At 47.2% G+C, this 17,202-nt stretch overlaps 1 protein-coding gene across 1 annotated transcript; it reads left to right on the forward strand.

Moving 5' to 3' along the window:
• Positions 1-8,235: 8,235 nt before the first annotated feature.
• HOXC13 (homeobox C13) lies at positions 8,236-16,113 on the forward strand. The gene is made up of 2 exons (XM_072650344.1): positions 8,236-9,001; positions 14,272-16,113. Exons 1-2 carry the CDS (start codon positions 8,236-8,238, stop codon positions 14,526-14,528), a joined length of 1,023 nt encoding a protein of 340 aa, XP_072506445.1. The 3' UTR covers positions 14,529-16,113.
• Positions 16,114-17,202: the final 1,089 nt, after the last annotated feature.

The raw sequence follows: 17,202 nt of genomic DNA on the forward strand, positions 1-17,202 counted from the left end.
CATGCCCTAACAGGCATTGCATCGGACACAGCCCATGAACCAAACGTACTCATTTAAGTGCCCTCCCAAGGATGATCCTGTGAAAATGGCCAGTCAGACAGAGCCCAGCCAACATTCTATGGTGCCAGATTTCAGAACCATTGATCCCTAAGTTGAGCTAGTTCCCTTTTCTTTTCTCAAATTAGGATTTTCTTCCACTGAGTGGGAACAGTGGGTCTGACTGGAGGAGAAAAGAGGGGATTGATTCCCCTACTTTTGACTTCTCAGTATGTATATGTATATGTGTGTATATATGCATATATGTATGTATACACACATTTATATGTATATATATATGGAGAGAGAGAGAGAGAGAGAGAGAGAGAGAGAGAGAGAGAGAGAGAGAGAGAGAGAGAGAGAGTTGCACTGAATAAGGGCTTCCAGAGTGCAAAGGAGAAATCTCTCCTGGAGGATAAAACATGGGTGGCAGGGAGAGGGGGATTGGTGGGAGTGTGGTGCTGATGGTGTTGGTGAGTGAGTACAGTATAGGACTTTAAACTATATCTCATGCTAGACCAGGAGGACCAAGGATCACCGTCTGCCTCCACAGAGCTAAGTTGCAGAGTTTTATTTCGTTAAAGAAATTTAAAATAAACACCCACAGAAAATACATCCCACGTCTCACACCCATATTCTGGGCCAGAGAACTCCAGAGGCAGGCTTCAGGACGCTACAGTTGCTGTCTTTTCATCTGTCTAATCTAATTGGATTTTGTTTTTCATCTTTGTGTGTGTCTTGTGCCTTCTTTTCCCTATTTTCTGGAAGGGAATAGGAATGGAAATGAGAAAAACTCTTCTCTATTTACTGCGAGATTTGTGCGGGGGGGGGGGGAGGAGAGGAAGAGGATTTTTGGAGTCTTTTCCTCTCCCTTTCTTCTCCTCCCCACCCCAGTCTGGACTTAGTTGAAATTCCAAAAACATTTCTAATTTGATTTGGGGTCTGTGGCCAGAGCTGGGAAACAGTAACTGCGGGTGCGGTTTTGGAGTGATTTTGGAAAAACAGGAGACAGTGCCTCACTTAACACCCTTTTTCCTTTTCCTTCTACAGTCTCACCCCGCCCCCCCCCCCCCAACTTAGTCTCCCAGTCTCTGACACATGGATTCAAACTTCTTTCCTCTACTTCTATCAGACCTGTCCAGATCAGGCTAGAGTCTTTGCAGAAACTCTAAAGAGATTCTTGCACCCTCTCCCTGGCCTAGTTAGATTTAAATTTCCCGCCCTTCTTCATTTTTTTCTTTTCTTTTTTTTTTCGTGGATGACAGGATTTTTGTGGAAGTATTCAGCACCCTCTTTGGTCCTGTGAGATGCCACAGCCCCCTTCCCTTTTCCAACCCAATTTAAAAAATAATTTCCCAGATTTCTCTAAAAAAATTTTAAAACACCCCCCAAAAGAAGGGGGAGGGAGTAAGCCTTTTCTTACAGAGCCCCAACCACAAACTAAAATAGATGGAGGAAGAAATGATGGAAAGCTATAAATACCTTTTCCAGCTATTCGGTTTGTTGACTTTCTGACCAAAAGGGGCCTTCGCTTTGTTAGGTCTTGGATGCAGGAGCCAAATCCTCCCCCCCAGCACACACTCTCTTCCAACCTCTTCCCCAACCCCCCTCAGCTCCCCTGTCTAACTTGAAAATGAACTTGGACTTCTCTTTCAGACAGGCCCTAAAACCAAGGGGGGATTTTATTTGTCTGTCTTTGAAGGACTTCCTAAGGAGGGGGGGTGTTTTGGGGAGGGTGGAGGGGACAGAAGCCACTCTCCCGCATCCGAAGAAGTGGAGGGGGGACTGAAATAGAAAAGGGGGAGGAGTGATTTTGTTAATGTCAGCTCTAGGTTTACTTCCTTCGAATTCTTTTGTCAATTTTGGGGGTGAAATTGACCTGTGGAGATGCAAAAGGGAAGGAGGAATGGGAGGGGGTGAGAGCTAAAAAGGGGAGGGGTGGGGAGAAAAGTTAAGAAATAGGGAGAAAGGGGTAGAAGATAAAAGACCTCTGGGGAGGGTTGGAAAAGGGGGGGGGAATAGGGATAGAGGATATGAAAAGGTTTGAGGGAAGGGGGTTAGAAGCAAAGGAAGGGAGGGGGATAAAAGAGTGAGTTGGGAGTTGGGAAAGAAAGAGAACTGACTTTGGGGACTGGGGAAGCGATTGAGGATAGCTGCTGGAGAGTGATTGGACCTTCTTGTGAGCAACAACTTAAGCCCCAAGTCAGATTCAGCAATTCCTGTGATTTTGGGTCTGGTGGCACTCTGGGCAATGGGCATCGAGGAGACAGAAGTTGGCCAAAGGTTGGAAAAAAAATTTAAGTAAGAGAATGAGCAAAGAGCCAACTCAAAGGGCCAACTCAATCCTTACAGATGAGGAGGATAAACTGAGGTGAGGGAAAGTGCTTCGATTTAAGTCAATCAACCTTAACTTTAATCTATCAATGTGTTCATTAAATGGATTAGGTTTTGGACCTTCGAAAAATAGAGGGATTGCATAAAGGGAGATCTCCAGAGCTTGGAAAGGGATTTGGAGGAGAGGAGACAGTTCTAAAAGAGAGGGAATCCCAGAACAAGAGGCAAATTGAGGTCCTTGGTAATCCCAGTTGCCCATCCAGCCACCACTTTAGTCTTGGCTGGCGAACAAGCACTGAAATGAATTGGGATGGAAGGAGCCCAAGCTACAGGAAGATGTCTCAGAGGTGAGTTCTCAGGCTGGGAAGAGAGGTTGGGGTTTTCTCTGAGGGATGGACTGTGGGGGTGGAAAGATCAAAGTCACTATAGGTAGCAGGGAGATGGAGGAACCAGCATCTGCGTCCGAACGCTCTATAGGCCGCCTCCAGACCTCACTGAGCCCTGGGGAATTAAGAACGGAAGAGATGGGGACGGTAAGAGCCCCAGCCTTGTCCCTTTGAGCTCTACTAAATGGATCTATTAGCCATTTCTAGCCTACTAGCCTCTTTCTTTTCTTCTGCTCCCTACCCCAAATTTCAACGTCTTATCTGTAGGGGAGGGGTGAGGGATAGGGAAGTCTATGAAGGAAACCAACAAAGGCCAGTGTTTTCCTCTCAATTATCTCTCCACTTCTCTATTTTTTTGCTCACTCCCCACTAAGGTCTATGTTGTAACTGAAATGTCCTTTTCTTCCCAGAGATATGGTTCAAACCCAGTTAGTTTTTTATGCAAGTTTCCTTCTTCCCCCCTACAGCTAGGACTCTGATCCGTACAAACCCTAGTAAAGAAAGATGTTTCCAGATTTTCTATCTCCCCCCAATAAAGCCTCTTGTTCCACAGTTTAGGGGAAAAGAACCCACTAATGTCAAATTTCCAGAGAAGGGTATGGGTAGAGGGAATCAAGTACTCAATACCCACAATTATTCCAAGTGAATGGTGTGAGTCAGATCCTGGTCTCCATGTTCCTGAGTTACAGACAGAATCACAAAAGCACAGCACATCAGACATGCCTGGGTCCCTGCAACAGAGATGAGCTGCCCCTATCTTAGAGTACTGACCAAGTTCTGGTCTCTGCTGGGGTCTGCCTAGAATTTCTACTGCAAACTTGCAAAGATGTGGTAATGACTTTTTATCTTCTTAGTATTTCCCTGGGGTAGAATATGTACACCTTAAGAAGCAAGCCTTGTGTAAATACCCATACCTGAGCATATATGACATTCACAAACATCCACACATACCCCCAAGATCTATATTTTCACATAAAAGATGTGTATATAGAGATGCGATTAGGAGTGGAGGGGAGGGGTGTACATAAGGTTTACTTTTCCATGATTTTGAACATATACGTGTGGCACAGAGACATTCCAAATAACCTACACAAACTTCACAATACACGGACACACAAACACAGACGTTTGCAGTTAGATGGCAAATTGAATCTCCTCTTTATGTGGTGAGGAATTTCAGAGTCACTTTGCAACTAAAAACTCAGAATCTCCAGGCACTAGGAGATGAGGGAAGGAGGTGGGAAAGATATTTCTCGGGACCCTCCAGTTATCTCAACCCCTTTAGCAAACCACCCTTTGAAAAGGCAGCTGAGGCGAGGAGACCAGAACCAGATCTCTTTCGGGAGAGAGACTGGAAGGATATCTAGAAGTGTGAGAGGGAATGACATTTATTTGAACTTCAAATGCCTCTCCCTTTTCTCCTTTCATGCAATCAAGTCTTCTCCATTTCTGCAGACGCTGCAGTGGATGATGGACTGTAGAGGCTAAGGACCCACCTTACTCCCTTTTCTCCTCTTTATTACGAATTTTAAAATTCAATTAATGAATTGAGAGGACTGCCCTGGAGTTTAGTCCGGACCCGCTAAATTACGCAGGTTGGACTAGGCGAAACTGAGCTTGAACAAGGCTGGGGGCGGGGGGAGGGGGTGAGCGGAGAGGGGTGTCTGTTTCCGTGAGGAAGATCATGGATTACTCCAGGTTTTTTGAAAAAGTTGAGATGTAATTACTATGGCCCTAATGGTCCTTTCCACCCCACCCCCCTTCCTGGAGTTTTTTCCTTTTTTTTTTTTTTTTTTTTTAAGTCTCAACGAGCGCCACATTTTGAGACTGGGGTTTGGGGAGTGTTGCGCAAGAAAGGGTCGGACACTTTCCAGTTAATTAACACTAGAAAATTTCCTCCGATACCAGCTCTGTGGGGCTGATTCTTTTTTCACTCCGCTCTCCCCAGGGCCAACAAGTTAGGGCTTTTTGAAGCGGGAGAGGTGAGGGGAGCCTCTGGGTCTGGGGCAACCGGTCTAGACAAAGCAGACTTGTTCCCAATTCCCTTCTGTGTCCCCTGGATCTCCCCAAGCTGTGTAGGAGGCCTAGTTCTTCACTCTGTCTTCCGGGAGAACGAGAACGTTGGTTGCCTCCCTTTTCCCACCTCTCGCTGCTAAATTTCGGTCGGCACCGTGTCCCTAATAAACGGAATTGTAAAATGCCCGACTTAATTAAATCTATATCTCATTGCAATAGGAATAGTTAATGTCCTCACATAAACCTAGAAAAGAACATACTATTAATTTTATTTATTGCAGAGCTACCTTGCTCTAGGAGTCTTCCAGTGTGCTGACCCGAGAGCCCCGTTGGGGAAATGGACGCGATTGCTTCAGAAAACCCCTAAAGAGCATATGGAGATCTAGCGAACCTAGACTCCCAGCAAGGCTCTGGTTCGACCTTGGTGTCGTATTGACACAAGTCAGCTAGGGCCAGGGTCCCCAGATCTGAAAGTCAAGGACGAGCTAGGGGCGCATGGATTAGTTTAGAGTTAGGGTCCTTTGTTCTTTTTGGCCCACAGAGTCAAGGAACTGGGTGTCTCAGCACCGGAAAGGAAAAGAAGGAAGGTGGAAGTTGGAGGGGGAGGGTCGCTTTGCCCACCCTCCCCTAGCTGGAGGCTAAACTGTGCTCCTCCGAGGCTCACAGAAAAGGCAGCTCTGCTCTCCAAGAAGACCCTGGAAGCGAAGGTCACACGTCTCTGTCTAGACCCACATGGATTTTACCTTGACCTTGGACTCTGGCTGCTTGGGGCCGGACAATTCCCTGAAGGAAGCAAACCCAGCGTTTTTCTCAATCCAACTTCCCTGTCTGCCTTCCTCTAGCTATCCTTCTCTCCAATCAATTCTCTCTGGATCCCCTCTTTCCCCCCACTCCCAACATACTTTATTTTTCTTTTACTGGTCAGCTTCTATATAGCCGCTGTCGTCTCAAAGAGGACATCTCCCAAAGATGAAGATGATATTTAAAAGTTTCTGCTGCGGAAGACCCCACAGAACGACACATACATACACGCACACACCACCACCACCACCACCACTACCACCACACCACACCACACTTTCTAGGCCAAACTAACCCTCCTCTCCTTCAGGGCCCCGAATAAGCCACTTAGTAGTTAGGGCGGAAAGAGAGGCGGCAGAAAGATTCCTTTAGAGTTCAGCAGGAGTTGGGAACCTGGAAATGAAAAACTCTGGACCACCCCTTCTCCCATTCCTCCGTGGCTGCGGACCCAGAGTTTAAAAAGCACATGCCCTGGGACTGAGGACTGAGGGCCGGGGAGGGAGGAAGAGAAGAAACGAGACCGCGAAGATTGAACAGAAGGAGCTGTTCCCCATCTTCCCCAGGCCCTTGATTTTTCGTCTTTGCATTCCCATTTCGGTTCTTCACACATTAGCTCGGGACACCCAGGAGGAGAAGCAGCGCTGTCCAATATGTGGAAGCAGCTCTCGGAGAGACTCTGGGTACCCGGGCTTTTCATGAGAGGGGAGGAGACTGGGATCGAGTCGGACCCAGACTGAAAAACCCCAGCTACTAAGTTTTGAGGCATCCCCCCAACCCCCATGCACACTTTAACTGAGAGGGTAGTTTTTTTTTCTTAAAAATAAAATCCCAATGTTTTCTCGTGGTCATTCTTTTCCTAGAAATGGGATGGTGGTTGAATTTGAAGGTGCCATCATCCATTGCCTTCTCCTATTCTGCCCTCTAAAAATTTTGACACCGATATGCTTCTGAGCAGGATATTTAGCCATCCCTGCCGGCTTCCCTTCTCATCCCGAGCACGCCCTTCCAGGATCCTCGGCGCCGCCGCCCCAAGCTTGGCACCCGCCTACTGTTCTGTCCCCCACTCAGCGCTTCCACCAGGGGGTGGTCAGACCCTCGGGAGAGGTCTTGGGCACCCCTGGAGAACGGGAAAGGAAAAAGGAGAGGTTAAGATGGGAAGCATTTGGTTCCTGGGAGCTAAGCAGTAGAGCCGACAGATTGAGGTTAATGCCAGAGCACTAGACAAAAAGGAACGTGAAAGAAATGAGGCAAAGACCTATTGTCTCGTTCACCCATCCTATTTCTTCTCATCTCTTCGGTGCGAGCATACCCGAACCGAAGCCTAATTTTGACTTGTACCATGGTATTTCTGTCACCGATTGTTACCTCGCATCTCCATTTCTTCATCCCACTTTATTTCTATTCCTATTTTAAATTCCATTTCTAATTCTCTTATATCCGTTGCCCTTAAATCATCCCCATTTCTAGTCTTTCTGCCCCGTCCCCTTTTTCTTTTATTTTCTTTCACTCCTAGAATCACTATGACTTTTTTTCCGCCGGGAACGGTGTAGAGGGGGGCCGGGTGGAGTATAGGGGACTCTGGTCCCTTTCTCCCCGAGGCCCCCTCTCCTTGGCTTTTAGAAGCCTGGACAGGAGGCAAGCGATGAGCAGGGGCCAGAAGAATGATCCCCTCTCCCTAGGGCGACCTCGTAAGACTGAGAGGTTCGGCTTCAAGAGACTCGGGGAGATGGTCTGTAATGGAAATAGCTCTATCATCAAAGCCTCTCGGATCAGAGTCTGACTCCTTCCAGCTGGGAGCTACAGGGGAGCTAGCTCTGCTTGGCTGGGAGCAGAAATGCTACCTCTTACACACACACACACACACACACACACACACACACACACACACACACACACACACACACACACACACACACACACACACACACACCCCATCACTCCACTCTTTTATTCTGTTTGACCAATTTTAAAAATTTCTTTTCTCCCACATACCCCGACACCTAATCCGTGATTTCAGCAGCCTCCGTAGCCTCCATTTACCGGGAACGGGGGGGTGGGGCGGTGGAGGGAAATGGGAGGAAGGGAAGTGTAAATAGTCTCCCATACCTACACCCCCCATTCTTGGGTTCCCCTGGGGGAGCCACGGAAACCAGCCCTTCCTTCCCCTTAGAGCCGTGCTCGCTCCCCCTCTGCCCCCCATGGCCCCCTTCGCCCCCCAAGGTACCCCTCCCTATTCCAGGCCCCCTAAAAGGGCGTAGCCCTTGTTCTTTAAATCTCCCCACCTCCCCCCTTCTGCGAGCCAATCAACACCGGGCTGTACCTTTCCCCCGCCCCCCCTCCAATGGGGCGGAGAACCCAGGAGACCGGGACTGGGCGTCACGTGCAAGGACGAAGTCACGTGGTGGGAGGCAGGGAGGGGAAGGGGAGTCATTTCGTGCGAGCGTATTTCTTAATGAAGCGGGTAAAGAGGGTAAGGCGCATGCGCCTGGGCCTAGTGAGGGAGCATGGGGGGGCAGGAGGGAGGAGAGGAGGAGGAGGGGGAGGAGGGAGGAGAGAGGAGGGGGGAGGGGGAAAAAGGGGAGCGAGGTGTCTCCCTCGCTCTCTCCCCTCGCTCTCTCCCTCTGGCAAGTGGAGTTTTTAAAAAGCTCGAGCAGATCATGTCATGACGACTTCGCTGCTCCTGCACCCGCGCTGGCCGGAGAGCCTTATGTACGTCTATGAGGACAGTTCGGCGGAGAGCAGCGGAGGAGGAGGCGGCGCCGGCGGCGGAGGAGGCGAGGGAGGCGGAGGCGGCAGCTGCGGAGGAGGCGGCGGAGGGGGGGGAAGCTGCAGCGGAGCCAGCCCCGGCAAAGCCCCTATCATGGACGGACTGGGCGGCAGCTGCCCCTCCAGCCACTGCCGGGACCTGCTCACCCACCAGGTTCTGGGCCGGCCCCCGGCTCCCCTGGGCGCCCCACAGGGCGCCGTCTACACGGACATCCCCGCCCCAGAGGCGGCCCGCCAATGCCCCCCGCCGCCAGCGCCCCCAACCTCGTCCAGCGCTACCCTCGGCTACGGCTACCCGTTCGGGGGTAGCTACTACGGCTGCCGCCTGTCCCACAACGTGAACTTGCAGCAGAAGCCCTGCGCCTACCACCCTGGGGACAAATATCCCGAGCCGTCGGGGGCCTTGCCGGGAGACGATTTATCCTCCAGGGCCAAGGAGTTCGCCTTTTATCCCAGCTTTGCCAGCTCCTACCAAGCGATGCCCGGCTACTTGGACGTGTCCGTGGTACCGGGCATCAGCGGGCACCCCGAGCCCCGCCACGACGCCCTCATCCCCGTCGAGGGTTACCAGCATTGGGCACTCTCCAACGGCTGGGACAGTCAGGTGTATTGCTCCAAGGAGCAGTCGCAGTCAGCCCACCTCTGGAAGTCTCCTTTTCCAGGTAAGGGGCTTTTTCTTGAGTGACACAATCCCATCCTCATCGCCATTTCCCGCCTCCCACCCCCCAACCCCCCCTCCACACACACCCTGGGGCTCCGCGCCCCAGCCACCCCCGCTGTCTGGCCCCGGCGCGCCCGGCTGCTGAGGGAGCCGGCCGGGCGAGCTGGGTTGAGGAATGCGCCGCTGAAGGAAATCTGCTCCGACACGTTCCCTTGAGCCGCCCCGCCGAAAATGAAGCAATAGTAGGCGCCCGAGCGCCTGGCTCCCCGGGCTTCCAGCGCCCAGGGAGTACCGGCTCCGGCGTCCTTCACACTCCCAGGCCCAGACATACAACTGGCCTGATTTATAAAGCCAAAAACCAAAACAAACAACAAGCAGAAAAAGAAAATGGGATGCAGGGTTTTAAAATGTGCTCCTCTAGTCGAATTGCTCAGGTATTTCAGGCACAACTCAGGTTCTTTAATGGCCCTGAATAAGACAGATGGTTTGGATACATTTTAGCCAGAGGACTTTATTTTATTTTTTATTTTTTCTTAATTATCGTGGTTCTTGGGAGCCGTGTAATTTAACAGCCTTGATTGTCAGAGAGATTAGTCCCTTTTCTAATTTTTGGAGCTCAAATCTGGTTAACTTTCTCCCCTCAAAACAATAACAAAAACAAGGGTAGCGTCCCTGGACGTCTTCATCCAAGAAACATAGAGAGACTTTTAGGGAGGGTACCCACGGCACTGAGAGGCATCGATGATAACTAGAAGGAACTAGAAGAACAGATGCCTAGGCTAAGGGGTGAGGTGGGTGGATAGACAAAAATAGTGTGTCTGCGTATGTATGGGAAGGAGAGGAGATGGAAAGACGTGGATCTTCTGTCATCTCCTTCACTGTGTTTTGGGGTGATTTCATTTTCTACCTGGGGCAGACCAAAAACGATGCTTCTATAGGAGGGAATCATTCGGTAGTACCTATCCCTCACCACAAAGGAAGAAAATTCGAGTGGAGAGACTGAGGTTTGGGGGTGTCTCCAAATAGAGGAGATTCAGCCTTAACATAAAGAGTGAAAGGCAGATCTGGGACCCTCTAGAGTCGAATGAAAACCTGTCTTCATTTGGATGTCTTCCTTCATCCTCTTAGCTTCTCCTATACCAAGAAAGAGAAGTCGAAGGGACCAGCATGAGAAAGCTACAGGACCATTATATACCCTTACTGAAGACCCTGGGGGTTAGGAGTTGGGGGGGGGGGGTGCGTTATCCCAGAGCAGACTACAACCACTCTCCCTCTGAGATCACTGCCTATGATCTCCTGTGCTAGGGGTGCAGAATAAAGAATATAAATCGTTTTTAGGGTTGGGCCCAAGGATCCTCGGTATACGGGATTGGAAGAAGAAAATGACCTCGATATTGTAGAAACATAAATAGAACTGCACACAATGGACCACACCAAATCAATCTCATGTTGAGTTCTATTATAGGATGGAGGAGTCCTACTAGACAGGCCACACACAGCATCAATTTCTAGGGCCATAGTCCTAGGTTAAACACATAATTTTGGATGTGTGTCCCAATAATTCTCCATCTGGAGCTCCTGATCCTTCCATCATCTAATCAAATGCAGCTTTTTTGGAAATCAACTCCCAACAAGGAAGGGATGGAGGGGGAACTTCTTGAGCTCTCTAGGAACAGACCATAGTAAGGGGCACTGTGCCACCCTCTCTCAAGGGCTGGAGAGCAGACAGAGAATAGGAAATGGTAAGGCAAAGGAATTAGAGACAGCTTAAAAGGACTAAGGGGCCTAGGGGGATGTGGAACCTTGGAGTTGCATGGTGACTAAGTAATCTCTGTGCAGATGAAAAGCTCTGAAATATATCTTCCTTCCAAAAAGTTATCTCTTAGCCTAGTCTTCTAGAGAAAACTAATAGAGTTTTAAAATAATAATTTTTTTAAAAAGTAAACTTAATTAAAACAGTCCTGGGAGATTTACTAAATGTATACTATATAGCATATCAAGTAAAATTCAGTGTCTCAGCAGCTACATCAGTATATATTATGTGCATACATGTCGATATACACACACGTGTACATGTATTTGTGTATGCATGTATGTATATATTGACATGTGTATGTTGTGCACTTTTCTGCATATGGATGTGGTGAATTAGTGCAGAGAGATAAAGTAGATTAAATTCAGATACATTTTTATCTTAAAATATGTCTCCATCTTTTTGCCCATGTCTTTAGACTTTTAACATCCTTTAGAAGGACCAGGATTGAAAGGTTACTCATCGAGAGTGTTGTTTAGCCTACATACAGGTATATACATATAGACTGTCTCTCTTGTGTATCTCTGATTGAAAGAGATTTGATCTTTGATCTCCATATGTAGAATGTGGCAGAGAACAGTAGATGATTAGTTAGAAAAAGACAAATTGGGGGAGGGAGGCAACATTTCCGAGTGGTTTAAAAAAAAATTCTTTACTCTGATCCTTTCTTCCACATTTCATTTTCAGTGCGAGTGTAGAAAGGCAACGTTTACTGAGAAATCCAGAGGGAAAGAGGGGCAAGAGAGGAGAGGGAAAGGAAGAGAGGAAGGGGGTGGAAAAAAATTAGGGGAGGGATAGAGAGAGAAGGAGCAGAAAAAAAGAGGAAAAGGGGGAGATGTGAAAAAGAAAAAAGCAAAGCGAGAAGAATCGGGAAAGAGAAGATGCAAGGGGAGAAAAAGGAGGAGAGATAGAAGGAAAGTGGAAATGCTGGGCTCCCGGATGTACTTGAGAAAGATTCCACTGACAAATGCTTCAGTCTTTAGACACCAAGGTCCTGATGCCACTGAGAATGTGGGAATAGGGGCAAAACATGACCAGAGTCAGACACATGTGGCCGGGGCTACACTGTGTTTTGGTGAACTGAGAATGTTGGAGGTGTGGGATGGGGGCACACAAAGATATGGACAGTTTTTGTCTTTAGCATCGAATCCAGTGAAGACTGGAGAATTTTCTCATTCTCATTTGATCCGCAAACCGCATAGTTCAGGCTGCCAAGTGGATTTTGGAGGAGTGCATGAATACTTTGGTTTGGTCTTCGGATTAACTGGAGCGCCGCCAGCTTTGCCGACTTTCTGCTCTGTGCCGAGAAGACACAACTCTGGGTCTCCCGTGCCAGAAGTTCTTCATCTCTCCATTTGTACACTCATCCTTGTTTCTAAATAACCCAGTTGAAATGAAAAAGGGGCTTTTACAGGAAGCGGGAAAGTGGGCTGTTTGCTCTGGAGACTAAAACAATCCATTTGTGTTTAAAAAAAAAAAAACCAACCCACCTTCATCAAACAGGTTCTTTAGCAAAATATATACAAAATGATGGATTATGTTCCTGTTATATACTCTCTGAAAGTATAGATACAACGCATAAAGGGATGTCTGCTCCAAGCTAAGTAGAAAGTTTGTTGCAATTATTTGCGAGTTAATTTACACACTTAAACCTCCCCCTCCCCTTCCTCAACATATCAATGCGCAGATAATTTCGATGCCTATTTCTCTGAACATAAAGACAGTGATATTAACGTTGTGAATCTGAAAATGCGTATGATTATTCAAGGGGAAAAAAATTCATGTAATTCAGCAAGCCAGCAGATCCAGGGAGAAAAAGATGTTGAGTGTATGTTTTCCTAGTAGCCCAGCAATAATTGTGTTGGAATTGGAGTTATGTAGATTGTCAAGCCTTTCCACTCCCTCTCTCTCTTTCCAGAGATTGTTTTTCTTTAATTATTTGGATACTTACTCCACAGTAACCATCTAGTCCCTGTAATACATAAGGCCTTAAGTGATTGCAGACGAGTGTTTGTGGAAGTGGCAACCTGTCCGAATGTAGTGGGTGAGAAGTGCAAGGACCTGCTCTCCTGTGGACCTTTTCTTGTCCTTTTCTCCCTGGCAGAACTTTCGCCTACATTCCTGAGATATATCTACATTGTCAGTAGAGACAGTGGAGGTACCTTTCCTTCCTGACCTATCTACTTCCCAACACGATTTGTCCTGAAATATCCACATAATTAAATGCAAAAAAATGAGGGAAATTTGTTGGGGGGGATTTTTTTTGTGAGGGAGGTGAGGATTAGAGGACCTGAATGATTGCCCCAATTTTCCTTTTCTCTTAGGAGGGTCTGTGAAGTCTGTTGAAGGGATAGGGATTGGAGTGGGGGGGGGGGGGGGGAGGAAGGATAAAGTTACTTTTTTTCCTTGATCTGTCTTTGTGAGCCTGAAGAAAGAGAATATTGGGGGAGTGGAAAGGTGTGTACGTGCAGCAGGGAAGACAGAGTCTTCCAAATAGAGAGAGAAGGAGATTGAGTTGGAGTGCCTATAAGGAAGCCAGTGCCTCTTTGATGGTCTGTATGGAGTTAAAAGCAAAGTTTCCATCTTTAAGAAGGGGAAGGGAGAAGCAAGAATTAAGAAAGAACTATTCCTCTGTCTTACCAAGCAGGGTGGGATAGGGGGCTTCTTCTGACTCACCCAACCACAGGAAAGCCATTGAAGACACATGGTGATCAGGGAGAGCATGCTTGTGTCCGGGGAAGCCTTCCACTCAAAGAAAGCCACCCATAAGATGCCACAGTTGAGACTTTCTTACCTAAGGCCAGTTTGGGGACCACCATTTATGGGAATGATTGTGTTCCCCTTGAAGGGAGTGCTTTGTTTCTTTCACTAACTGTACCTGTTTTAATAAGAAATATCAAAGACCAGGAGGAGAATGCAAAAGTGAATTTCCCCCATCACTGTGTCAGGGTTTCCTGGCAGGAGGAGGGAGGCCACGTCTAGAAGGGGCAGTGCAATAATGAAGTTTTTCTTTTCTTCCTCCCCCTCTTTACCTTTCCCCTACACAAAATCAAGGAAAACATCATCAGGACTTCTTTTGTTTTATTTGTCAGAATGAGGTAAAAATGTGCCAGGCATGGGACATGAATTATCTAGCTACCTGAGATAAATTAATTATTTAAAACACACAGTAAAAACCTAGGTGAATTGGGGGCTGGTCTTTGAATTATTCAGATAATTGAGGTTCATTGGGCTAGGAGAAAGTCCAGATCACTGGGTCTAAATTACCCAGATCAGTGAAACCAAAATTGGGAATAGGTAAAGTCCTGTTGAATCACTGAGGGAGCGACATCTTTGAAGGGGCTTTGTCTCAATCCTCAAGTTTCTGCCTCCTATACCTCTCCCACTTCCCACCGGTCAGGAGGTGGGCCTCGGGTGTTGGCTTCATCTTATGGATTCTCTCCCGTGTTTCTCCCCAGACGTAGTCCCCCTGCAGCCTGAGGTCAGCAGCTACCGAAGGGGACGAAAGAAGCGAGTGCCCTACACCAAGGTTCAGCTGAAGGAACTCGAGAAGGAGTATGCGGCCAGCAAGTTCATTACCAAAGAGAAGAGGCGGCGGATCTCAGCCACTACCAACCTCTCAGAACGCCAGGTCACCATCTGGTTCCAAAACCGTCGAGTCAAAGAGAAAAAGGTGGTCAGCAAGGCTAAGGCACCCCATCTCCACTCTACCTGACCTTGGAGCCCTGAGCCCCCCGTGCCTCCCCATCTATTTATATCCCGCTTTGTACCATAAAAGGAACCCACCGATGGACACTTCGCCGGTGAATTGATTATTTAATATTAATACTAATAAATAATATTAATGTGGAGAAAGAAGGGAAAGAGGGAAGGAAAGAAGGAAGGAAGGAAGGAAGGAAGGAAGGAAGGAAGGAAGGAAGGAAGGAAGGAAGGAAAGAATGACCTTGGTAGTGGGTGCAGAGAGGGGATATACACATGCCCCTTTCACCACCCCACTCATGTTCCAGGTGGAAAATAGAGCTTTGGATCCAGAAATATTTGGGCTCGTCTGGGCTTGGGGGGCTAGATTCTAGTCAGTGGCTGGGGAGCAGTTTAGGTACAACCTTCAGGAAGAAGGCTGAGCCTCCAACGTCCTCCTCCTCATTATGTCTTCCTTCCCAGCCACTCACCCATAGACCACTTCCAGACCCCAGAAAAAGATATGGAAGGTAGAGATAAAGTTTAGTATCATTCCAGTAGAATCCGGATTTTTGACTCTGCCTGTGATATGGCTGGGAGCAATATAAACTCCTCCTAATGAAGGTTTGTGAAGTAGGGTGTAGAGGGCTAACTTTTCCCTTGGATCTTCGACACTTCCTGTTGGGCAATTGTTTAGAAAGGTATCCCAATAAGTTGTGTGTATATTTTAAAAGTCATATTAATATTAATAATAACTATGTTTTTGCCTGGGAGGGAGGGTAGGGGGAGTCCAAGACCCAGTGCCTGGACCTGCCTTTTGTATCTCTGTACTACATTGTTCCTTCACAAGCTTCAATTCCCACCCCTTGTGGCCTCGTTCTTCTTCTGTGGCTCCCACAAAAGTCCTAATCTGGAGGACCTTCAGATGTCAAGACCCCAGTCCTGGATCACCCCATAGGGCTCTTGTCCTGAGCCTGTGTTGGACTATATCCACCACATCTCTCCTCACTCTCCTCATTTCTCACTAGAAGTCCAAGAAAGACACAAAGATAATCAAGCTGCTAACGTGTTTATTTCTTACTGAGAATGAGGAAGGGGCAAGGAATCCATTTTATTTTAAGGGGGGAAAACCCACAAATTTCACTTCAAAGTGAACAGGAGAAAACCTTACACACCAGAGGTTTCCTTTCCTCCTTGTCTAGACCTCAGAATGCTTCCACACCAAGAAAACTATTTCTGATCCAAATCATTTTGGCCCCCAACACTTTCCTTGACCTACAGGATCTGGATTCTTCAAGCAAAATCAGTTTTCTTAGAGGGATCCTGAATTAATCGTGCTTTCTGGGGCAAAGTAGACATGTCTTAATAGTTCCTTCCATGATGATCAGCTCTGGGCTGTTGGGATTCCAGGCTTTTTCCCAGTTCTCTCCCACCCTCCTCTAGCACCTCACAAAACAGTGTTCTTTGGAAAATGTCACTCTAAAATCTCTTTTTCTTTTCTTTTTTTAATGTCTTGTATCTGTATATATTATTGTGGTGTCCGAATGACAATGTATTGAATGCAAAAAAAGAAAAAAATAACAACAAACTTGTTTTTAAAATAAAATATCTTTTTTTTTTTGGCCTTGACCTTATTTCTCAGATTCCTTAAAAATCCTGTCCCACTGATGCCACTGAGGGCTCTCCCCCATCACTGCAGCATCTACACAGTACAAAAGCAGAGGAATTGGTCTCACGGGAACCCAACTGGCAGCACATCTGACTGAATAGGGCCTAAACCTGGATTTCCTTTCTGAAGAATAATCTGGATTATTGTGGTTATCTAGACACAGTATCTGAGATTAGAAATCAGAGTAGAGCAGGGGAATAGATATCATGGGGACATGATATGCATCGAATTGGGTTTGATTACAATATGGTGGCTCTGTGAAATGAAAAAAAAAACAACCCAGGGTACTTAGATGGTCAAGTGAGTGGATATGAAAAGGGCATTTTGCTTTGTATGTAAATGGGGAAACTAAACCAGTATGGATAGAGTCCCTCTCCAGGGTGAGGGAGAAGTTTCATACAGGATTCTGGTTGTCAGATGGCAATCAGAGAGTCAACTGAGGCCTTGAAGTATTTCCTCCACCACCATCTCTACAACCTGCTTTTTTCCTTTCAATTGAATCTAGCTCCAAGGAGGATAGGGAGGTGGACCAGGGTCTGACTCATAAACAGAGCTGAAGGCTACAAGTGCAGAGAACACTCCCCCGGATGATATGCGAGATCCCCTTATCCAGTTCCACGAAGTGGAACCAAAAGCAGAGAAAGATCCTACCCACTGTACTCCTTCAGAATCGAAAGGCTGGTTAAATCTGTCCCACTTTTTTTTAATGTAGCATCTTGGGGTGTAGAGGAATTGGGGAATCAAATGGCTGAGTCAGTCCACTACTCTTTGCTTGTGTAGACGTGGCCGCTAATTTGTTTCTCTGGTCTCGTTCAGTTCCTATCTCCCTATCTGGCGGAGTTAATGAGATCGTTAAGTTGTCAGGTTAAGAGACTTTTAAAAAGCAATATAGCCTAAAACAATGTTATCTCAGATTAAATCTTTATTGCGGCAATTTTTATTTATATATCATATTTTCTTTTCTCCTGAGACGCAGAGTAGACCTGAGGCAACGGGTTGGAAATCGGAGTTCTCCTGACTCCGCATGATTGTCCAGATAGCC

The sequence above is a fragment of the Notamacropus eugenii genome, chromosome 3, assembly GCF_028372415.1.
Source record: "Notamacropus eugenii isolate mMacEug1 chromosome 3, mMacEug1.pri_v2, whole genome shotgun sequence".
NCBI lineage: Eukaryota > Metazoa > Chordata > Mammalia > Diprotodontia > Macropodidae > Notamacropus > Notamacropus eugenii.